At 28.2% G+C, this 16,336-nt stretch overlaps 3 protein-coding genes across 9 annotated transcripts in view; 1 reads left to right on the top strand and 2 right to left on the bottom strand.

The window, feature by feature from the left end:
- LOC124953447 (coronin-7) overlaps positions 1-7,310 on the bottom strand; it is an 11,117-nt gene extending 3,807 nt beyond the window's left edge. Inside the window, exons 1-18 of one of the 7 annotated variants that reach the window (XM_047504834.1) lie at positions 7,131-7,308; positions 6,421-6,654; positions 6,200-6,348; positions 5,921-6,107; positions 5,538-5,835; positions 5,210-5,465; positions 4,978-5,130; positions 3,322-3,696; positions 2,621-2,975; positions 2,351-2,539; positions 2,129-2,242; positions 1,860-2,030; positions 1,336-1,774; positions 1,123-1,261; positions 836-1,042; positions 605-740; positions 394-530; positions 21-110 (exon numbers count right to left, since the gene is read on the bottom strand). In XM_047504834.1, coding sequence (XP_047360790.1) covers positions 21-110; positions 394-530; positions 605-740; positions 836-1,042; positions 1,123-1,261; positions 1,336-1,774; positions 1,860-2,030; positions 2,129-2,242; positions 2,351-2,539; positions 2,621-2,975; positions 3,322-3,696; positions 4,978-5,130; positions 5,210-5,465; positions 5,538-5,835; positions 5,921-6,107; positions 6,200-6,348; positions 6,421-6,580 — 3,555 coding nt within the window. In that variant the 5' untranslated portion in view covers positions 6,581-6,654; positions 7,131-7,308. Of the gene's footprint in view, positions 1-20; positions 111-393; positions 531-604; positions 741-835; positions 1,043-1,122; positions 1,262-1,335; positions 1,775-1,859; positions 2,031-2,128; positions 2,243-2,350; positions 2,976-3,321; positions 3,697-4,977; positions 5,131-5,209; positions 5,466-5,537; positions 5,836-5,920; positions 6,108-6,199; positions 6,349-6,420; positions 6,671-7,130 lie in introns of all 7 variants that reach the window. The other 6 variants (XM_047504833.1, XM_047504832.1, XM_047504829.1 and 3 more) reach the window with 6 other exon arrangements.
- Positions 7,311-7,883: 573 nt separating this feature from the next.
- On the bottom strand, positions 7,884-10,671 carry LOC124953294 (TBC1 domain family member 19). The gene is made up of 11 exons (XM_047504471.1): positions 10,489-10,671; positions 10,295-10,417; positions 9,952-10,159; positions 9,755-9,842; positions 9,626-9,686; positions 9,294-9,524; positions 9,152-9,226; positions 8,852-9,086; positions 8,492-8,693; positions 8,224-8,410; positions 7,884-8,115 (listed from the first exon to the last, which is right to left on the bottom strand). The coding sequence occupies exons 1-11, from the start codon at positions 10,591-10,593 to the stop codon at positions 8,047-8,049; spliced, it is 1,584 nt and encodes a 527-aa protein (XP_047360427.1). The 5' UTR covers positions 10,594-10,671; the 3' UTR covers positions 7,884-8,046.
- A 538-nt stretch (positions 10,672-11,209) lies between these two features.
- LOC124953386 lies at positions 11,210-14,879 on the top strand. Its single transcript, XM_047504685.1, has 5 exons — positions 11,210-11,369; positions 11,447-11,539; positions 11,789-11,950; positions 12,033-12,270; positions 12,366-14,879. Exons 1-5 carry the CDS (start codon positions 11,303-11,305, stop codon positions 14,425-14,427), a joined length of 2,622 nt encoding a protein of 873 aa, XP_047360641.1. The 5' UTR covers positions 11,210-11,302; the 3' UTR covers positions 14,428-14,879.
- The last annotated feature ends 1,457 nt before the right edge of the window (positions 14,880-16,336 follow it).

Genomic DNA, 16,336 nt, shown 5'->3' with positions numbered 1-16,336 from the left:
GCAACAAATGATGAACCTACCCATTCGTGCTCTTCCACACCCTCCATGTGGTCTTGTTCCAAAGAGCACTGTATTACATCCCCCACATTGTTGCTCATTGTTTTTTGGATCTACCACAACACACATTATGCAATACACTGAGACAAAAAGTAACTAAAAAAATATTTGCTCAGTATGTGACGAGAGTACGCGTATTCTTGTTGATATATATATATATATATCTTAATCTTTTAAAATGAAAATATATATTTTATAACATGCCTGTAATTCTCCATGACAAACACATATAACTACACGTGATTCTACTATCATCATTATAAATCATTCGGCAATGTGTGATTTTCAAAAATATACATGCAGATTAAATACAATTTAAATAGAATTTTAACTTACTTCCTCTTGCTTTGCTCTTACATCTGTATTCCAGCCAAGCCTACTGAATGGTTGTGAAGAGATTGAAAATGGGCCTGTTGATTGTTTTGTTGCTGATGGCATAGTAGTAACTGCTGGTTGTCCTTGATTTTCTGTCACTATAAATACAACAAGATATTTATTGTATATTATACAATTATGTATTATTTGTAAATATTATAATTATACTTACAGTTATCCATACCAGGTGGTTTAAGACTTATTCTAGAGGCCTGTTTATTTATTCCATTGAACCATTCAGCAGCATTTAATGCTGCTTTCCATGTAATTTTTGTTGGTGGAAAAAGATCATCTTGGAATAATTCACTCTAAATATTATAAGAAAAATAATTATTAATTATATGATGATTTATATATATATATATTTTTTTTTTTTGTTAAATATCAAAAATATTCAAAGTACTTTTATACGTGGTACTGTGAAACTTAATGGTTCGATGGTATTATTTGTCAGCCTTAAAGCGGATGCAAATTCTACACTTGCGACATCGCATCTATTCTTAGGAAGGAATGATAATCCTTGATGCAAACTGCTGCATCGATGATGGCTCAAAGGACAACAATAAGGAGCTTCTTCCGTAACTTCGAAAGCATATATAGTAGAATCACCCTGAGAATATATTTCCAATATAACAATGATTTAATCTTTAATCTAAAATATAAATAAAAAGAAAATAGAGATGAACTTACGCGACCAGTTAAAAATAAAGTGGAACTATCTTCATCGTAATATGGCATCAAAATCGCAGGAGAAACGTCCAATCCAACGGTATTCAAAGGTTGATTAAGATTATCAGTTTTAAATATCATTATTTGCCTTTCAGAGACCCTGGAGAAAAAAAAAATGATAGTAATATTATATATTATGGATATCAAAATGAAAGAGTATAATGATTGACATACTTATCAAAACCCATTACAACAAGGTATCTGCCTTCCAATGCCCATATAACTCTTGCACCACGAGTACCTACTGGTCCTTTTCCTTCTTTTATAGGCACGTCACTGGATCTCGGCTTGTAAATTCGCAATTTTCCATCTTTGCATGCACTAGCAAGATATTGTCCACATGGTGACCATGCTAAACTAAATATTTGATCTGTATGACCTAACAATGTTATTTTTGGGATGGCTGATTCTTCTGATGTTAAAGGTGATAAATCCCAAAGTTTTACTGTCATATCGTACGATGCTGATGCGAGCACGTCAGATGCTAAAGGATGATATTTTATTAAATAAATCTTATCAGCATGAGCTTCTATTACGTGACTCGGTTCATTTGTTGGCTCTGCCAATCCAGATTCTGGTATTTCCCATAGTCTGATCATGCCATCATCGCATGCTGAATAATAAATAATTATTGTTTGTATTTTTTTTTTCTTTTATTATTATTAAATATTGGATGAAATTTTTTATCTTCACTTTACCGACTGCCAACTGCTGATTGTTGAAAGGATCCCATTGGAAATCCATCACTGTAGCTCCATGAACCAATGCTGGCATAACACCATCAGGCAATCTACCAGTTTTCTTTAATTCTAATACTGCTATTTTCCCTCCAGGTCCACTCAAAGGAACGGCAACGCGATCAGAATTGGCTAAAATTTATTTCACATATTTTAAGTTTATTTAATCATTATATCAGACAAGAAAGTTTCTTACAGACACACACACACACACACACACACATACATACCGTGAAAACCATCGCATTCTCCTGATATCTGTCGACTAATATTTCTTACGTTTTCAATATGAGTAGATTTATGACCAGGTGTACCTTTAAGATGTCTGAATTTTGATACTCGACCTATAAATAAGAAGATTAGTTCTAGATACTTTTGAAATTTTATTATTTGATATAAAGTTCGAATATTCTAATATATTTAACGAAATCGTTTCATATATTATTTTATACCAAATACTGTCGATGTTCTTTTAGGAGTTGGTGTTGTAATTGGTTCAACCTTTTCCAAACGTGGATCCATACTTTGTTGGCGCAACATTGGAACGACTTTCTTAACATCATCCTCTTTAATTACCTCGCTCTTAGTTTTGAAAGAATCTCGTCTTCGTAACATGGTCGGCGATCCCATTGCTTTCTCGGCTAAATTTCCATCAGTTACAGATACAGATCTACTTTCATACAAACGTCGCCTTTCTGCGATTGAGTTTCTATTAACATTACCACGTTCGAAACCTCCTATGTCTTCACTTTCAGGCGATTCATCCTTAACTTTAGTTTCAAAAACTTTTCGTCTCTCTGCGGTGCTCGGTGTTTTTGGTTTATATCCGGAGTCGCTTGAATTCGCATCCTCTTCCAATGAGCTAGAATCACTTTTTCCATTTTCTGCTTCCTTCATACGTTCGTTAGAAAACGTTGGTGATTTTTCTGGATCGGTAGTATTATCCAATGGTATACTGATATCATTTGGATAACCATTTGTATCATTGTTCGGTGCAACCGGCACAGAGAAGACCTTATCGAAAGAGAATTCCTGACTACCAGATTTTGCCTGAAATGGTTTTGGTCCAAGCCGTGGCTAAGGAAAAGAAAAAAAAAAATATATATATATATATATATTAATCGTCTATTGTACAAATAAAATTAAACAAATTTTCTACTCCATTATAAATTAATATTAAAAAGAAACAAAATTTTTTTTTAATATTAATATATATCTACAGTCGAAATCATGATGAACGATTATATATAAAATATGATATGACATAAATAATTAAGATATATGACATGTGTTAAAAAAATGATGAAATGTGAAAAGAAATGGCAAAGTATGTAATTGAAAACACACACTGAAATCACACATACAAAAGTAACGCCTGTTTTTTTTTGTTCTTTTCTTTTGTTTCATACAACTAATTTACAACCTTGTATCCGCTGATCGAATTTGGATTTACAGATGTAACGACGGATCCCGGACTCGGTGATGTGCGAGGTCGTGCTACAGGTTTAGGTTCATCCTCAGAAACGCTGTTGGTTCTTGATGCTCTGGGTAGAGGCTTCGGTGGTATCGTTTGTCCACCGTTCTGCATTTTTATCTTCTCATCTTCTATCTCAATCTTTTTATTTTCTTCTGTCTTCTCGATATCATTCTCTATGTTCTTCTCCTTTTCATGATTGATACCTTGAGCTTTGCAAAATCCTTTTGGTGTTGCAATCGTTATTGATTTTGGAGACTTGATCGGTTCCACTTTAATTTCGTTTTGATTTTCTTTCAGTGTTGCTAAATTTCCTTTGTGTACCTAAAGGTACGGTAAATTCCTTAATGACGCAAACTAGTCAAACCAAATTTGATTGTCCAATTGCATAGTTTCTAATTTGCGTTTACATAAAGAGTTATATACTATATAAATATATATGTTTATATATATATAATATCTACAAGCTTCTCTCATATATACACACAAAACCATTCTGTCTATTTTACTTCATAGCAGAAACAAAATAAAAAATACAAACTAATCTAGTTTTTATATTATCAAACTACTCTATGTATGTATTTGAATATGTATATAGAAAATAATTAAAACTAAAAAATAAAAATACATAACTTATTTTACGCGAACTTAATATTACTTACGCTGATAGATTAAGCTATAGAACATCAATTGCCATTACAATAACACGTGCCAGGAATAACACTTTCAATAGTGCTAATGTATAAACTATAAAATATACATTGGATATCTGAAATATGAAAAATATACAAAAAATATAAAAAGAGAAATGAAAGAAAAGAAAAATAACGTATGCATATTCTGGGAACATACAATTGATTTATATATGTGTATATATATATATACATCATTTTATATATACGTATAAATTATATATATATATATATATATATATATATATATATATATATATACATTATTTTATATATATGTATAAATATGTACATATATATATATATGCATATATGTCCATTAATCCTTGAAATACCTAAACTAATTAATTTAAAAACTTGTTAATAATGTAAATATAGCACTGTACATATTAAAAAGTAATTAAAGTATTAAAGTAATTGTTAATTATATACATTGTACACCTAATGTAATTTATAAATTATCTTGCTATATTTACACGAATATTGCAATATAAAAAATAAATAAATTATACAAGAAATACAAGTCACACAGCAAAATAATTTTGTTATATAGCAAACGCAAAATATATTTTCTCATAATTAAAAAAAAATAAATGTTCCTTTTTCTTTTTTTTAAACGTGGTGAAAACATTCAGCAATATTTATAATAATAATATATTTCTAAAAGCATGTGTTTCCATAAAATATAATAAAGTCATCAACACATTTCTCTTGTTTGTTTGAAGATTTAGCTATATGTAAATACAGGCATACAGAAGCATTGAAAAACATGCGTACTTCGAAAAAATGAACGCTTTATACAAAATGAGATGATATTTAATCTTAAAATGTATATTCTACAGTTTTTTTTTTTTGTTTTTTTATAATAATATATTAAATGACATATAAATTTGTCTGAAAAATTTTTACTTACAGTTATGGGATCTTCACCTTTGCTTCTCTTGGCAGGATCTAATGATATCTTTGGAACAGGTGCATTATGGCCTTTGATCCATGCTGCTGCATTATTTTGAGCGATACAACCATTTGTATCAGGATAAATATCAGCGTGAAAGTCTCTATATGTCTAAAAGATAAATATAATAAATTAGAAAAATATATGATATAATGAATTTTTTATCTTATTACATGAAAATAAAATTTACCTTTCTAGGTACTTGATACATGATAGGAATAACCATATTAGATGTGAGTTGCAATAATCTGTTGACTTCGGCTTGCATGACATTGAGTGCTCTTTTTGGAACCAGACACACACCTTTAGTTTGCTCTCCACTATGACGAATTCCCTCTACCAAGTAAGGATCTTTGTCTGTCACTTCCATGTACATGATAGTAGTATCTCCTTTACCCGCAAGAAATAGCATATTTGTATCAGGATCAAAAAGAGGCATCAAAATCCTAAAAAATGAAATAGTACACTTCAGTAACTGTTCTATGCTTTGATTTATTTTAATTACGATTTATTCATACCCAGTACTGCAATCTAATTCCAATGTCTTTACTGGTTCATTAAGATGCCTCAAATCTCTTATGTATACTTGTCTAAGACGTGCTGCATCAAATCCTGTAGTTAATATTCTATCAGAGTTATTTAACCATACAATCCTAGAATCCTTGATACTCATATGACTTGAGCAGAAATTAACAATACAAGTTGATGCACGAGGATCAATAATTCGCACTTGTTTATCTTTACAAGATGTTGCCAAAATAGTGCCATCTTGTTTCCAGCTTAATGATTGTATTACTTCGGTATGATCACTGTTAGCTACAAAATAATAGAAATATTCTAAATCTTAGACGAAGTATTATAAAATAATATTATAATTTTAATAATTAGATGTTTCCATTACAGAATAATTCTTGTTGAGAAAGTACATCCCAAAGAGTTAAAGTTGTATATGAGGCAGTTGTTAAAAGATGTTCAGCAGCCGGATGCCAACATACTGCTTCTACTCTTCTTTGACGATGAGAAAATGTACATTCAGGATTACAAAGAGATTCTTCTAATCCAGTTTCTGGAATATGCCACAACTTTACCTAATAAATAACAAAATAATATTATTGGAATGCACAAAGATAAAAAAGAAAAAAATAGAGCACATAACATCAATCAATTTCACTGAATTTACCAAACAATCTTGCGAACTAGTAGCAAGTAGGCCATCATGAAAAGGTGAAAATTCCATATCAGTTACAGTATCAGCATGAGCATGTAACAATGGCATAGTTTTACTTTTCCTACCACAATCTTCAAGTGGTAATACAGCCAAACTAGATCCTACAAAAAGCAGATAACATTGTACAACAAAAGTGCATATAATGTATAACTTATTACTTTCTGAGAAAGTACCATTGTGATCCACATTAAATGCCATAAATGCAGCCGATGCTGTAATATTGTTCCCATAAGTCTGATATGATCCTACAGAGATATCTCGAATACATGCTTCCGGTTTAGGTACAATAGGTGCGGCATTTTTATATTTTGATGCTTTGAAACGCCAAGCCATCTTGATGTTGTCCTTAAATTCTTTTCAAATTGTATTCCTCTTAAATCATGTAATCTAATGGGAACAATGCAAGCCTGAAGAGAGAATTATCTTATTGAAAAAAAAACAAAAATACTTTAATACTCTCTATTTTATTTTCTATTATATCTATGAGTTCACAAATCATTATTATCAATGCAAAAAACGGAAGTATATTTATGATATTCGATAAGACACACGATCCAGATGTTCCGTCGTTTTGCCTCAATGGGCGGTGATCGACGTGCTATGATTAACAAGACTTATTGCCACTTTCGTTATCTTGTTTAAAAAAATAATAATAATAAAAAAAAAAGAGGTATAAATAGTGGTCGAATTATTCGGAACTAACGCTAACACCAAGGACGATCGACGGTGGCGCAAAGTTGAGCATGACTAATAATTTGGGGGTGAAAACCACCCCACCCTTAATAGCTACAATTCTACACGGTAAGAACTACGAGAACGCACGTAGCTTTAAATATCATTTAAGAACGATTACATTTACATCAAGAGAGTTAATATTACTTACAATTTATCGATTATTACACTAGACCAGCGATAAATTTCCACTAAAACTGATGTGAGAGAGAATGCGATAGTTAGTGAACGGACTATATAAACACAATTGACGATAGCAAGTAGGCGTCTCTGGTTTCGTGCATCGCACGAACACTACAGGGTATGCTCCACTAGTACAAAGGTTTTTAGAGAGAGTTCGCGCATCCGAGAATCGACGTCATCCAAGTTATACATTCGAGAATCGAACATCGATATATGCAAATTGTACATTTCAAATGTTTTTTCGAAAAGGAATTTTTTACATTTAAAATTCTTAAATATAAAATTTACATTTTAAAATAATTTTTTTTCCTTTCTTTTCTTTTTTCTTTTTTAATTAAAAATAAAACAAACGGAAAATTAAATTCCAAATAAATTCTTATATATGGCAAATAGATCTAAGCAACAATTATAAATTAATTCCTCGCAAAATTGTATATAACAAACGAGGATAATTGTTAATTGCTTAAAACTGCTTTATTATACGATTCTAACGATGACGTCATTGTGAATCTGCTTGCGAGTCGTGTGTAAGCGTAGCTTGTAGTTTCGATCGTGTTCCATTGGCCGGAAACAGGCATGTCCTCCCCTCTCAATGAGTTTACATATGTTCTTGTTGTCATGTAGATGATTCAAAACAATGTATATATATATATATATATATATATATATATATATATATATATATATATATATATATGATTATATCAATAATAATTGATTATAAATACTAATCACGTAACCAACAAATTATTAACGTTCTTGAAAATTTGCTTTTTCGTTTACATGTAGAACGGGTTGTAGATCTACAGGCGTTTCGAAAGTCATTAAAATTTTGTATAAATTTTATATTATTTTTTTTTTCGATTTCAATAAGAACAATCTAATTATTCTTTCAATAAGACTAATTGCAACAACGGTATTACTTTTAATGATGATAAATCCGCTAAAATTGCCTGAAAAACAAAAAAAAAAAAAAACAAAAACAAAAATAAAATTTATGAACGATAACATTGATTTCTTTTTCTTCCTCTATAAAAAATATATTCATATTGATTTCTTACTTCTACGTTGTGCTGATTATTGACCTGCATCAAATTTTCTTTTCTAAAACTTAAAATCGTCACTGCAAGAAGAGCTATTATCTCTAAAGAATCATATCCTAATACTAAATCCCATAAACATAATAATTGCTCGGGTGGTAAATGACCACTGAAACCTCTCATCAACCACTTGAATACTATTTTAATTCTGTAAAGAAATAAAATCATGTATAAATGAATAATATAATTAAATGGAATAAAAATGAATTAAAAAATATAGAAAACTTACGGTTGTAGATGTATGTTCTTAAAATGGGCCCATAACAGTGGTTCATGACATTGTAATAATCTTTCAAATAATAAACATAATGCAACTATACCTTGCTCATGACTCGAAACTGTGTGAAGACGAAACCAATAACGTAGATAAAATGCTCGAAAAGTATAATACATGATGCATGGGTCATCGTACAAATAACAGAAAGGAGTGGCTTTAAACAAAACAAAACAAAACAAAAAAAAGAATATAAAAATTGAATTTAATTTTTTTACATAGAAAATATCAAAACATTATTTTCATTATTATGAAACTTATTAGAAAATAACAAATATTAATTTAATAATTGAATCGATAATTCATAATCCCTACCATACATCGTAAATCCATGGAATGGTATAACACCACTTGGAGGGAATACTAAAGTATTTTCTAGGGTTGCAGGTTTCCCTTGTAAAACCGCATGTATCACTTGACCACCTGCACTTCTGTCGGTAGTAACCGGAGTTAATACTTCCGAGTCCCTTGAAAAACACAGCATTGTTTTATAAAGAACATCTTCAAAAACGAAATATTGATCATCGTTACTTGCTGTTAATTGTACATCCTAAAATATACAAAATATAAAAAATAATTTATATAATTAATTTTTTATTAATTATTTAGCATTACCTTTATAATTAATTTATCAACAACGATGTCATATTGTAAGACCATAGTTTTCAATTCGTCGTAATATTCGATGTCCTAAAATATATTTGAAATTATTTTTTTTTTTAAATATAAATATTAAAATTTTTGGAGACGCACGTACGTTGTCTTTAATGGTTGATCCTAAAACGAGAGACCAAAGACGTCCTCTTAAAGCACGTGGTGCTCCTCTTTTTAAAAATTCTTGAGCAATTGGCGCATAATTTGTACTTAATACTTTTTCACCGAGATGAGTTCTTTCAGCTTCTAAATTTAAAAAATTTCCAGCAGCAGGCATATCAGGATTAACACCGAGCAAAGGCATGCCTTGAGCTAATTCAACGTACAAACATCTCTGTCGATATTTATAAAATATAATTTATGTTAATAACAATGCACGCGCACATAAATTATTTACAATGTTAATTAAAAAAAAAAAAAAAAAAAAAAACATACCAGTTCTGCGAGTGTTCTTACACGAATTTGTATATGACTAAAATCCCAATTTAATTCCTCGCTAAAAAAAATATCAAAATGTATTTTAATAAATTAATTATTTATTTAATTTGTTTTATATATACATACGGATGTTTCTTAAAGGCTGGATCTCGTATAGAAAACAATACTTCTAAAAAATCTTTTGGAGCATATAATGGCCTATATTGAGACAAATCTATACAAACAATTCGATTATTATTTTAAAAATGATATTGATTATTAATAAAAATAAAATTTTTTATTTCTATTTCTTTTTTTTTTTTTTTTTTTTTTTTTTTCTTTACCGATATCGTAAGTACTAAGTTCGTTCCATTTTTCACCAAGTTCCTCTCTATCTGCATTGGGTCTTATACGAGCTAATGGAACATTCAATTCACTGCACATAGAATTTAAAGATTTTTGAATACGACGTTCCCATTGAATTTGAACTTTTTTCAAGTAAATCAAATCAGCATTTTCAGTGAGATGTATTGGCTTTGATCTTAATGAATCCTATGTCAATAAAATCGTGTAAAAATCATTGCAATTAAAGATTGAACACTACAAACAAAATAGCAATGCTATAAAATAGATAAATAAATAAATAAATAAATAAATATATATATATATATATATATATATATACACCTGCGATCGTGCCCAATGAAACACAGTATTTCTAAGTTGTGTTTCTAATCCATTTACTTTGAGAGCATCGATCAGAGTATTTTCAAAATCGTTTTTTTTTACAACAGTCGAAGCAACGAGTCTCTAAAAATAATGTAGAAAAAAGGTTACCAAAATAATGAATTCTATTGATGCATGTAGTACATAATACTTACTTGAATTTCATTATAAAGACTTCGATAATTGGCCATATTCTGTACATTTTTCGTTAATTTTTCAGCAGATTTTTCTAAGAAATTTTCCTTTGACTTCTCCATCATTATCTCCTTTACATGTATACGTATTTTACATTATCAGATTGCCATGATACTATTAATGAAACGCCATTTGTAAACAAACCTTCCCGCCATCGCAACGAAATGATTTCTATATTTTAACTTACCTAAAAAAGAAGTACGAAACTTTTTAAAAGTAATCCTTTAAACAAAAATATTATAAATATCGTAAATATTAGAAATATCATAAAAATTTTGTCAATAAAATCATTATTTAATATAATTGTTTAAACATTTTATAAGGTACAATTTTAATGTTAATTTGTACAATCAATACTCGAAATTATTATATCGATTGAAGATCACACGACATAAATCGTTATTATCGAGATCGATATGGTAATAATTCGAGTAACGATATATAATGAAGGAAACGATTTCTCTACCATTGGTAGTAATATCGAGCGGGAAAATTTTTAAAATCTAACTCGGTTCGATAAGCAGAAAGAATAAGAATATTTTTTTAAGGATAAAAAATATATTAATCGAATCGAAAATTTCATTGAAAGGAACAAACATTTCAATGATTTTTAATCGATTTAAAAATAATAAGAAGTATAATGGAATAAATAACTTGTGGTCCGCTTGTTCTGGACGGGCCCTGGGCCGGTATGTCCACATAAGAAAATGGCGTTGCTACAGAATGTGTTTTGAAAGGTCCAGTCAAGATAATATCATATAACATTTTATCGATATGGACATCTCAGCAATGCTCGAAGTACAAGTAGACGAAGTAAAAGAGGTTGACAGTAAGGAGAACGGTAGGATTATCGAAAAATTAAAACGTGTGTCACCTATGATATGAATTTCGAAGACTAACCTAGCTTACGTTTTCTAGTTACACCGAAGGATTTAATTCCCTCTGTAACCATTGCCCCACCACAGATTTCTCAAGAAGAAAATAATTTTTATGAACTTATGTTCGGAAATGGTATGATTTTTCAATTTCTAGTCTCTATTAATTTTATTATATTCATCATTTATTCTATTAATTTTAATGGATAGAATTATTATTGTGATATTATGGAGTTTGTGTTATTTTACATTTATAAATATTCCAACTTTATTAATATTATTATTATTATTATTATTATCATTATTATTATTATTATTATTATTATTATTATTATTATCATATAAGATATTCCAAAATCAATAAATTATTATTCCTTTTCTATAGATATTTCTATAGTAAGATTCCGTAAAATTCATTGTACGGCATGTGATGTTCATATTGGTTCTGCACCAGCACAAGCCCATAATATGTTAGAACATCCTGTATTGCATACATTGTTGTGTGCAAAGTGTAGAGAATTTTATGGGGATGGTACTTTTGAACAAGGTATTCCTTAATATGGATGCATATGTTATATGTTATATCTATTAATTAGCAACTTTAAATGGTTATAAACATATTGTTTTAGGAGATGATGCTACTGACATGTTTTGTAGATGGTGTGCAAATGGCGGCAATTTATATTGTTGTTCCTATTGCAGTAATACTTTTTGTTATAAATGTATTAAAAGAAATTTTGATTCTTTAGTAAGAAAAAAAATTGAGGCTGATGAAAAATGGAAATGTTTTGTCTGTAATCCAGTGGATTTATATACTGCTAGGGCAACATGTTGGGCTTTGTTACAGCATGTACAAACGGTTACAAGGTATTATAATTTTCTATTATAATATCTATTAAAATAATTAATATTATTTTTATATATTGATTGTTTTATTACATCTATTGGTTATATTTTTGTAGAATATTACAAAATGATAGAGGAATGACACCAGAAGATATAGAAGAAAAAATGAATTTAGATGAATCTGAATGTTGTCCACGTAGAAGAAAGCGTAAACGTAGAAGGAATGGATCTAATTCTGAAGATGAGGATGAAACATATGATCCTAATCTTAGTAATGAACCAATAACAGCAAAGCGTAGATCATTAAAAAGAAAATACAAGCATAGAAGGATAACTATATCTAATGGAACTATTCCAAGATTGGTACCTATAAAACAATGTTTGTCTTCGTCCACTGAAAATAGTTCAAAGTCTCCTGAAGTAAGCACATCATTATGTTCTGATGAACATATAAAAAATGATAATGCTACTGTAAATTCAGGTACATTAGTTACGACTGTTCCAATAAAAACACAGGAAAATTCGTTATCTCCGCGATCTGATCAAACCGCTAAAGAGAAGATTGATTCACCCAATCTAAAGACAACTGTATATAATTCTACTATCAACGCAGTCCCCACCGTAAAGTTACTGCAATCCACAGCTGCATTTAAGCCAATGCATACTATAATAGCTTCACGAGTTCAGGGAAAAAATTCGTTTCAAACTACGTATTATCCTGCAACACAAATGGTAACTATACCAAATCAAAAACATCACATAATGTTAAACAGATCTCGAGTTTTACTACCAAAACCAAAAAAAGTAGTACAAATGATGATGGCACCAAATGTTATAAATTTGGATAGTGATTCTGATGAACCATCAGCCATTCAATCGATGAATTCTCAAAATATGCCTCTTAATAAGAATACTACAGTTAACGCTGACTCACAATCAACGATAGCTGTACCTGTGGCACTTGTGAGTACGGATAATAGTTGTAGTAATAATAGAACAAACATAAATGAGGTAATAGAACAGCCTTTGCGCGAGTTGTATACAAATATAAAAAAAAGTGAAAAGAATTTTAGTCAAATTGTATTTCTTCCATATAAAGAACCATTTAATTATATCTTAGATAATCTTAAAATTAAATTTCATCAAATACTTGAAGATACACGAAGTGAAAAAACAAGTACGAATATTATACAAGAAGCACAATCTAAAATTCAGTCTCTTTATGATGAAATTTGTAACACTGTAACGCAACTAGCGTATATTAATGACAGGATAGTACGAGACTACAGTAGTTGGGAAAGATCTCACAATACGGAAAATAAAATTGTAGAAAAGTCTATTTCTAGAGCATTACCATTGGAAGATGTTAATAAAATACCACTTGATATGACTTGTGTATCTGATTCTACTGCAGAATCTGACAATGAGGATGTTGTAACAATTATGAAACCATCTGAACTTGTTCTTTCAACTAATGTTTTTGAAACATTTTCAAAAAAGAAAAGGATGGTTAGTCAAGGTGTCGGAAATTCTTCTATTCTTTATACGGATAAATCAATACAAGTGTTTAATTTTGAATCAAAGGATTATGAAAAAACAATTGGTCATTCAATTTTAATGAAAACCAATAATAATCCTTCAACTAATAACAGTGATTTACAGCCTATAATAACACCAAATAAACATTTTGGCAAATATCAAGAACAATTTATATTTTATTTACAACATATTGAAGATCATGGAATGGAAATAGATGACTCATCGAACGATGTTTTAGAAAGTCTTACAGGTATGGAAATGGATTCAAGTAGTCCAGAAATATTAATTAATGAAATTCCATCCATTAATTTAAGCAAATCTACTAAATTAAATGACCAGAAAGATCGTAAAGCAAAAACTGTGAATAATGTACCAGAAACAGAATTGATACTTTCACTTCCAAAACCTGTTCCGAATAATCTCAGGGTAGAGAAAATTTCAATTAATAATAGAAATATAAATACAGAAATTGAAAAAGCACATACAAAAATAACATGCAATATATTGCCTAAAACACAAAATTTAGACGTAAAAAAGGCGATAGAGACCGTTATAAATTCATTAATTGTTAATGAAACAAATTCTACTGAGAATTTAAATAATTCTACAGAAGATGATATTACCATTATCGAGGATTAACGCAATAATAGAAAAACGTAATGAAAACGACCTAAATTTAAATGTGAAGTGGTGTTTATCATTATCGAGCGAATTAATTTGTGCTTATAAATAGGAGCATATTTAATAAAATTTTCAACTTCTTTATTGTTAATATTTGTCAATATGAAAATATAGGTTTATAGTAATAATAAAAAAAAAAAAAAAAAAAAAAAAAAATGGTATATATAACATCTATATATTATACATACAACATTTATTGGATGACATTATTGCACATATATTTATTTCAAAAAATAGATATCTTGATTTTATAGAAATGTTAGAGAATAATAATAATTACGAAGAATTAATTGTTCGAATTAAACATTTACATTGAAATGAAATTGTATATTTATATAGTATTGCACAAAAATGATAGTTTCTTGAAAAAAAGCAAAGAAAAAAAAAAAAAAAAGAAAAATGACGATTATCCAAATATTAACAAATTTTCATTTTCAATGCACACAGGATTATTGTATATTTAACGACTGTAGTATTTTTTTCTTTTAAGATAAAATTTGAAGTATATATTTGTATTATATTTAACGATATAAGAAGTCATTCTTATAATAACAGTAATACTACAACTGCTACTAATAATAATAATAATAATAATAATAATAATAATAATAATAATAAATCGTAATAAATAATAGTAATATAATAATTAACATTATTGTATATTCATTTCTACAAAAATCATTCGAATGATAATTACTGAAAGGAATTAATAAGATTGTATATATAATTGTTCGAAATGTTAATATTCCTATCAGTTAAAATCTCTTTGACTTTCTTAATTATACTATATAACGCTTTTATTATTTAGCAGAAGTATATTGTCAAAAAATGCTACTGCCACTTATATATATATATATTATATAATATATAGTATATATATATATATATATATATATATATATATATATATATATATGTATATATATATAATATAATATAATATAATATAATATAAATATGATTAATTAATGAAATAATACTTACTTTTTATATATATATATATACATATATATGATACATGACTTGTTATTGAAAAGTAATGTATAAAAAAAAAAAGAAACAAAAGATCGTGAGACGTAATTGTTGTATATAATATATATAACAAGACAATTAAATTTGTCAGGATACATTAAAGTAAAGACATGCAACAAAGTAAAAAGAAAATATTGCATCGAATTGGATACGTATAAAGTTCTAAAAGAAATTTTCATTTGATCAGAAATATATTAGAATAAATGAATCATAGAAATTATTTAAACAGAATAATTATTTAATACATAAGCTTCTACCATATAATAACTTTATAATAATTATAGAGAATTATATTTTGTTCAATGTACTTTATTTTTAACATCATTCTCATGTACACATACCTACATACAACATAACTGACTTTCGAATAATTCATGTATTATTTCCATCAAAATTGTAATTTTTCATACACACACCTTGCTATTAATATGATTAATATAATATCATATATATATATTTATATATATATATGTGTGTGTATGTGTGTGTATGTGTGTGTGTGTGTATATATATATTTATACTTATATATATATATATACTTTTATATATATATATATATATAAAAGTATATATATCTCAATAATATTAATAATATAATGATAATAATAATAATAATAATAATCGAACGTTCAGTGTTATACACAATTGTTCCATAGTTGTATGAAAGAGAAAAAAGATACTCCCATTTTTTTTTCTTTTTTTTTTCTTTTTTTTTTTTTTTATGGAATAAGGCAGTAATATTTAACGCATATTTATCACATATTTCTTTATTATATTTGATAAGATATAAAAAGAGAGAGAAAAAAAATGAGAGAAGTTGTTTGTTTATAAAAAA

The sequence above is a fragment of the Vespa velutina genome, chromosome 12 (assembly GCF_912470025.1).
Source record: "Vespa velutina chromosome 12, iVesVel2.1, whole genome shotgun sequence".
In the NCBI taxonomy this organism is placed as follows: Eukaryota; Metazoa; Arthropoda; class Insecta; order Hymenoptera; family Vespidae; genus Vespa; species Vespa velutina.
This window is presented reverse-complemented; position numbering and strand designations above follow the sequence as displayed.